This window comes from Pholcus phalangioides, unplaced genomic scaffold (genome assembly GCF_987345545.1).
Source record: "Pholcus phalangioides strain wild (caught in Gottingen) unplaced genomic scaffold, Ppha-v1.0 ptg000004l_1, whole genome shotgun sequence".
Lineage (NCBI taxonomy): Eukaryota > Metazoa > Arthropoda > Arachnida > Araneae > Pholcidae > Pholcus > Pholcus phalangioides.
In genome coordinates, this window is record NW_028301597.1 from 32,353,442 (window position 1) to 32,362,145 (window position 8,704).

General features: G+C 37.2%; 1 protein-coding gene across 2 annotated transcripts in view; it reads left to right on the plus strand.

Annotated features, from left to right (window-relative positions):
- The window catches only part of LOC149087100 (nephrin-like), a 277,872-nt gene extending 274,433 nt beyond the window's left edge, over positions 1-3,439 (plus strand). For both annotated transcript variants that reach the window (XM_089231349.1, XM_089231348.1), the window contains one exon: positions 2,509-3,439. Coding sequence is in view for 1 of the 2 variants with exons in the window: in XM_089231348.1 (XP_089087474.1) it covers positions 2,509-2,559 (51 nt within the window). In the remaining variant the exon portion in view is untranslated. The remainder of the gene's footprint in view (positions 1-2,508) is intronic.
- Positions 3,440-8,704: the final 5,265 nt, after the last annotated feature.

An 8,704-nucleotide genomic window follows, 5' to 3' on the forward strand; every position in this document is an offset into this window, starting at 1 on the left:
AGTTAAGCAACACAAGGAGAGACAGAAAAAGTATCACTTGGATAAGAAGCCACACAATATATGGTATCGTGAAAAGAAGAAAACGTTTAAATAGAAATTGGCTAGACGTATTGCAAGAAGACAAGACAACAGATGAACCGCAGGTATTCTGGATTGGTACCCTAGTGGTGTTAAACGTTCGAGAAGATGTCCCCAAACAAGAGGGATCGACGAGGTCCGAAAGTGGCGGCTGGAGTCAACCGGATGGCAAAAACGTCAGACAGCGTGAAATTAAAAAAAAATTAGAGGGGACCTTAACCCATCGGTGGATTTAATGGTTGATGACGATGATGATATGGGCCTTCTTAGCAGCTGTAAACTGACTTAGGGAAAAACTTTCATTTCCCGAAATATGAAATTTATGTCCCTCTTGTCAACAGTGGGTACGTTCGAGGTGAATCAGGAATGTGAAAAATCGACCATCGCCGCTCACTGTTAGCTAGAGGGCCATACATGTAATGTTCAGAAGGCTAGAGTTCTTCACAAAGTGAAGTCCACACCTGATTGGGATTTCTACATGTATTCAAAAATATATTAGTGAACGACAATAAATTAAGACCGCCGATTGCAACGCCATGGATTATATATTCATTACGAGCAGGAATTCTAGAAAAATTCGAATCTACCAATCGGGTAGCTCCATTTCACAAGTATCTGTCAGAGCACTGCATCAGTCTTATACGCAGGCTCTCAGCTTCATTCTGACCATGACGTAGAAAGTGAACAGACATTTTTTTTTTCCGCTGAGCTACCAAGACTTACTTAAGATTTGGTAACCAACCAAAAGTTGAATCCTCGATCAGCGTGATTGGTGAAATTCCTTTTCCTTTCAAGACGACACCCACTGTGTGTCGAAATGCATTAGGAGTTTAGGAATAATTTTTGTATATATTTGTCTTATTCGTTGGTGACTTCTTAACATTCTGCACACAACGTTTAGTTTTGTCTATTCTCCCATAAACTACTTTATATGACATATTCTGAAATATCAAGATAAGGTTGCCCGATAATGAATACCAGAATTTTTATTGTTTACCTCATTTTGATTGATTGGAAAAGTGTTTGCACAAATGAATGGCGCGATTTGAAAAATTTATATTTTCAAAACTATTACACATAATACACATATACACATAATATATTCTGTGAACACTAAAATAAAGAAAAACATATTACATATCATCCCGTTGTTGATCTAGAACTGTTCACAATTAGCAGAATGCGCGATTAGGTGCTTAAATATATTCTGAAAGATGCTTATGATTGTTAGTCAATTGCTTTTTCTTTCTATTTAGGAATTACCATAACTCTGTAGAAGTTCTTGAAACTTTGATTAGTCAAAATCGTACGAAATGTAAACGAAAAGTAGTAATTATTGGATTCATAAAATCATGATGATAAACTTTTTGCTTGAATTATTGCTTCTTTACATTAATTGGGTAATTTCTTAAGTAATAAAATGTAAACACATTGCATCATTACATACTTGTCGGAGTTTGGATAATTTCAGAATCTTTTTCTTTTTTCTTTCTGACCTTTTAATTCGAAGTTAATTGTATGCAGAAGGCAGGAAAAATATTATATTTGGAATCAGTCCAAATATTGGAACATATAACGTTGGAAAATATAAGTGTCCAAACGAAGTTGGACACTTATGGTACCAAATGAGTACAAACTTTGGTACCTTAATATCAATCTGATAATTTAAATACCTGTAACACCCCCCCACCCCCACCAAAAAAAACCTGTATTTTTTTCCAGTCAACATGATTTCACACTTTTTTGTTGTTTCAATAAAACGTTGTGGATATAAATTAATTATTTTCTATCTTTGCCAACATGCCATCACCTGAAGAAAACTTAGCTTGAAAATTGACTTGTTATTTTCATTTATTTTCTTATTAAGGTTCATTTAATTTTCTCACTTAATTGTTAAAAGCTGTATGAAAAAATAAAACTACTAGTTTTTCCTTAACTGTAAAAGAAACTCAAGGAGAAGGAACTCAACTGAGAGAAATACTTAAAAGAAAAACTGTTTCTGAGAAACAAACTGAAAAAAATTACCATTTTTCCGTTGTCAAACATCTTTTGCAGAATTCCTACAGGCTAGTATTATAGTAACCATCAGACGAGTGCTAATATAGCTCTGAGAGTAGAAAAAATTATTGTTCTAAAGTTACTCCGGAATGCTGGGTAACTTTAGGAAAACCGAATCAGGTCTTTCTCCTATTTATTTTATAAATAATTTTAAATGATCGGTCCTGGTAAGCAAAATGAGGGTTGTAGCTATATTATCGTCCAGAAATCATGTTGTTAAAACTCACAGTACGGATACCAAATTCAAAAATGTGCAATTCTTTTGCCCAAAAATTTCTCTGTATATCCTATTTATTGTTTTCATTCCATTTATATATTTATAACTTTCGTACTTCCAGATAATATTAAAAAAATATTGTCTTTGTCTCGTAGGTTTTCTTCACACCGCCCCGAGGAAGAAGAACTATATCGACACCAGTTTGACCCTGAAGGAGCATCGCTATTCAATGAATAAGGAACCGGGAGAAAAACTGAACAAAACCATGAGGAATTCATCAAACTTTATAAAACTATAGCATACAAGTTGTGCTCAAAGTGGCAGAGAAAGAGGAAAGAACAAAAAAGCAAACAAAGTTTACACTTCCAAGGAAATTATAAGGAAAAAAAAAGAATTTACTGTAGGAGGAACGCTCTTCGATGCTTACTTAATCCACTCCAGAAGTGAAGAAGTAATACGATGGATTATGTTCTCTCACAAGTGTATTATATTATATATATATATATATATATACATACATATAACTAAATTTAAGAGAAAAGCGCTGTCTCTTATCGTAGGATTTAAAACTCCAGGAGAAAAATAAAACAGGAAAAACTTTCGCCTGCAACTTGTGTGTATGTGTACTTGGGACAAAAAAAAAAAAGATGTTTCGATTGATTGTGTGTGCAAAGATGTGCATAACGTGTAAATTGTTTTTTCAATCATTCCAATCCACTCTTCAAAACAATAATACAAGAAATTTAAAAAACAGAGTTCGATATTAAATATGCGTTCCTAAGTCAATTAAAATAAGATTATACGTAGCGCATGCATTTTCCTTTGTCTAAAATGCTTGCGGCAACAATCGAATTATAATGTTATTGATTATCCTTATGGAACATAATTGTATTCTGGAATTGAAGGAAAAGAAATATAACAGATTACATTCGAGGTAACTTCGTATGCAGTCTTATCTCGTCATGCATGTAGAGAATTTTCCATGCAGCCAATTGATTTTTTTGTTTTCCGAATCATTTTGCAAATATTGTTATGCGCACATATGCTCATCGTGTGTTTTATTAAATATGATTGTTGCCGATAGAAGATTTGATTCATTTGCTTGTCTTTTCTTGTCGTTGTCTGAAACCTATATAAAAACCAATGTAATTTACATCATTTTATATGAGGTGCTTAGTATACCAAGATGCCGCTGCGCGGTGATGTGAGCATCGCGATGGACACTCATTACGAGGATCCAGGTTCAAACCCCGGTCATGGCCCAGTAGTTGTCGACTGGAGTTGGTTTTCTGCGGTTTTCCCAACTTAACTTTGCTCGTGAATGAAAGCCAGTCTCCCATTTAAAAAGTCTCCACAGAAAGCAGGCAGCAACCAGAACATGATACGTATATACCATGAAAATTCAAGCACTTTCCATCTTTACTCCAAAATATCGACAGCACAAGCCGAACACGTACGACCAATAGGCACAATTTTGACAGCATAAATACATCAGGGCCGCACATACACCCAGAACACATTCCGGCAGGTACGAATTCGCTGGAAATTTCGTGGAGGAATGTGAATGAGTGCATGTACGGTTATACAGAGGTATGCCTATATCAAGATACACTTCAAACACCGCGTCTATCCCTTATATGAGAATCGCTGTTTAAAATAAAGGGGGATAATTATTGTGGCTTTCATTCGTAGTCCTCACCATTCATTAAATATGATGGTTTCTATTTTTATGTATTCATTCGAAGGTAATGAAGTAATGTAGCCCAGCCATGAGTAAATTATTTCTGTTTATCCTTACAGCGGCAAAACCGAGACATCTCTACTAACGTGATCTACTGTTGGCAATCCCGGAATATCTCGGATTCTTGAAACGCTCTTATTTCGGCATTGACAAGCCCAGCTAGTTTTGCGTAACAATCTTTCTCTGATAACAAGTTTTCATCTCTCCCGTCTTGTCAATCAACTGTCTGAGGAAGGGAGGAGTCACCCTTTGTTCAAAGTCTGCTAACAGAAAGGGGGAGAGAGACGATGTTTTTTTTTCTTCAATTTCGAGATAGCATAGTAGTACAAGGTGGGCAAAAATAAACTTTAAAAATGTATAAAAACCGAAAAAAATAATCAAAATAAAAAACGTTTTGCAGGGTTAGCATAGATAGTCACGGGAATTTTTCAAGACAGGAAAAATAACTCAAAAACAGCCGGTAGGTGGTGCTGGTACGAGCGAACTTACGCTCCTTATCCACAATCAGTTCACCGTTGTAAACCGTGTACGTAGTCCTGCTGCACTCTGCCGTTGCTGGATTTGTGACTCGCCTGCAATGTCTGGTGGTGGTGGTGGTGATGTGGAACACATACTGCTGTAATAAACGATTTGGCGGCATTCTGTTCGTTATTTGCGTATCTTTTCTTTGACTTGTGTACGTCAGCGCTACCACCTATCGGCTGTTTTTTTAGTTGTTTTTCCCCTGTCTTAAAAAACTCCTGTCACCTAGTGATGCTAACCCTGCAAATCGTTTTTTATTTCGGTTATTTTTCCGGTTTTTATGAATTACGGACTTCTGGCCCACCCTGTATTACTTGGAGCATATTAACAGAAAGTAATATTTTGTTTTTTTGCTTTTCTTATTATAAATATTACACTGTTGGCCACCCAAATTGCAACACCAAGAAAGACAAGAGATATCGCAACAATATTTATTTTGTAGATAACGTGTTGACCAAGCATCAAATGATTAAATTTATAGACTTCTGTGAAGTGTGGTTCCTGCCAAAATCAGTAGCCAGAGTAGCCGCCATTGTTGGAGATCACCGCTGCCACACGCCTCGGCATTGATTCAAAGAGACTTTGGACGTGTTCTTGGGGTACAGCAGACCAAGCAGCTTCCACGCGTTGCCAAAGTTGATCTGGTGTGGCAGCTGGGGATGTAATCTGGGTCAATCGTTGAGCAACCATGGACCACATGTTTTCTATCGGCGAAAGATCCGGAGAGCGAGCTGGCCAGGGAAGCAATAAAATCTGGCGATTGACGAAGAACCTTTGGACAATGCGTGCCACGTGTGGTCGCGCATTATGCTGTTGAAATATGGCTGTGGGCAAGCCCTGAAGGTAAGGAAGGACAACTGGCTCCAACACCTCGGAGATGTAGCGCTGGCTTTTTAAAGTACCGGCAATCCGTACTAGAGGAGTGCGAGAGTGATATCCAATACCGCCCCATACCATAATACCCGGTGCAGGACCAGTGTGGCGGTGCATAACGCAGCTGTTCAGCATCCTCTCTCCACGGTGTCTCCAGACTCGAATCCGACCATCGTGGTGTTGCAGACAGCAGCGTGACTCGTCAGTAAAGACAATTTCATTCCATTGTGCCGTTCACATCCTTCTTTCATTGCACCATTGGCGGCGGAGACGTCTGTGGTTCTGCGTCAAGGGTAGACGAAGCAATGGACGTCTTGCGGACACACCACTCTGCTGTAAACGGCGTCGAATGGTACGCGCAGACACTGGATGATGCGGTACAGACTGAATGTGCTGTGCTATGGTTCGTGATGTGGCTGAGCGATCCGTCACTGCCATACGCACAATACGCCTGTCATCACGTGAAGTGGTGCACTGAGGTGGATGCGATCCAACACGTCGGTCCGTCGTACCCTCCTGCATCCAACGATCACATATCCGCATTACAGTTGTTTGGTTTCGTCCAACACGACTACCGATTTCCCTGAAAGATAATCCACAATCTCGGTAGGCCACTATCCTTCCTCTGTCGAACTCGGATACTTGATCAAAAGATGATCGCTGTTTTCTACGAGGCATAATTGATCGTTTTTTTGAAAAAACCACAAGAAAAACACAATTGCCGTACTTCAAATCCTCGAAATCTCCAAGCCTTAAATAGCGCTTTGAAGTGGCGTCACAGGCGCGCGTGATGTGTGTCTGCGCTGAAATTCTAATCATTTGCATATCTCACCTCCGCTAATGCATGTTGTAAATTTCATATTATTTGCATGCTTCCTTCAGGGTGTTGCATTTACGGTGGCCAGCAGTGTATTTTGTATATTTAGGGAAGTGACATTCCGTAATCAGAAAAAAAAAATGTTGAAGCAGGTGAAGATTTCCATAAGGTTTAGTGTTTTTCAATATGACAGTTATAATGCGGATCGGGAAAATTTAAAAAAAAAATCGCTTAAAAGATTAAACAGCCAACATTATGGTCAGCGGCAGCGTTCAAAGTTTTTTGCACACTTTTGAGATGGGATTCAAATAAAAACAAATTCTTGATATGTCGCTTTTCAAGTGTCACCGCGAGGACGAAACAGCAGCATTGCGAACCGCCATCGAATCGGACTGAGAGCAGTAAGGTACCCGTGAGATTCAGCGTTATAGCCCATGGAAAATATAACCTTATCGAAAAGATATAGCCCATCTCCAACATTTATCTCCTGTGACTGCAGTCATCAAGAGTTGAATATTGAGTTCCGTATTTCCGATAGGGTTTACTGAAGTAACGAAACTTTCCAATGGATACCTGTGATATTGACATATTTGTAAGGTGTTGATATACAGTATATCGACCAGATCGAAAATTTTATGTTGCAATATATTTTATACGCACAATTCCTGTTGAAGATAATTTATATTTTTTAGAGATTTGTGTAATATAATCAAATATGGCATCATACCAAACTAAATCAATTGCTTCAAAAGCATACTGACCAAAAAACTGTGACTTATTATCACACTTTTTATAAACACGTGAATTCTATCCTTAGAATAATGTATTACTGAGCACTATTTTGTTTTACATCAAACAGAATACTTGACTTTCAATATTCTGTAATTCTGTAAACGAAATCTCATTTTTCTCAGTACAAGGATATATAACAAATATATAGATTTTTTTTCGAATAACGAACAACAGTTAACAAAAACTCTGTGAGTCACGTAAACAAGATAAATCTGCACTCAGTAAAACCAGGATTACTTCAAGAAGGGATTTAAATATATCCGCAACCAAATACCATTCATCCGATTATCCTTCAACTAGTTAGCTCCCGAAATCGAGTCTGTTTCTTTGGTCCAGAGTTCACGTTGAGAGAACTGGAAGAGCATGGAAACAGTCTCTGATCTTTGGGATACTTTTATTTATTCGATCGTTTAGTTAGTATTCCATTAATTTACCAGTATCCACTTGCCTTTACCCACTTAAATTACTGTTTAACTATACATACACTTCGTATGCATTCCTCTGGTGAATTTCCAACGAATTGGTATACTCAGGAACGTATTTTTGTGAGCGCATATGCGTGGCCCTAACGTATTTTTGTGGTCAGAGTTATACTTGCTTCGTGTCATACTGGAGCTGTCATCTGCCTTCCATATTTTTAAAGTGAAAATGACAAGTGTGTGAAATTTCATGTTATATAAGTATCGTGTTGAAGACTGGCCCATACTACTCCACCATTTATACACCTCCTACACATTTCTCTCTCAGGGCCGTCATTTAAACTTTTTCCAGGGAAGGAACTTTTTCTGGGGAGGAGAGGCAAACAACATGTACTCAATGTATGCATATATATATATATATATATATATATATATATATATATATATATATATATATATATATATATATATATATATATATACCATTTTTAGTGTATTTTCAAAGGCCAGGGGGGCCCCCCCGGGACCCCCCCCCTTCCCAAATGACGGGCCTGATTTCTCTGCGGAATTTCTAACGAATCGGTACATGCTGAAATGTGTGTCCCAGATGTAACAACAAAACTTCTTCATACCAAAAAACAAACAGTTTTTTTGAAAATAGACTTTTTAACGTTCAATAAAAACACACGAATAAATGTGTATCCTCAATTAAATATCATTGTGGTGTCAAATAGTATACGAAACAAGTAAATCGATCACCAGCAGTAATTATAATAAAACGAATTGTGGATATTCAACCAAAAAAATCAGAAAATCACGTAATTGAAAATAGATGCACTTAAATTGATGTTTGAGAATTTTCTCTGTTGAATATTATAAATGTGGTACTTTTTTAACGTTTAAATAACACATTTAATATTATTTTTCTCCATGTTTTCAATCAATGCATTCAACAGTTCTATGATATGTAATTCACATGGAGAGATTACAAAAATGATTTTCCAAACATTCACATGGATGTGATTGTTGAAACCTTCGAATTTATCTGATAAACAAATCATAATCGTATCTGAAAGTGAAATAAACGTAACTTTTTCAATGTGCTATTGTCAAGTTGAATTCCAGTATTTAAAGACTTACAGAGTGATTTGGTAGGTTTTGTTTGTTATCCCGTCAAGGACATAAAT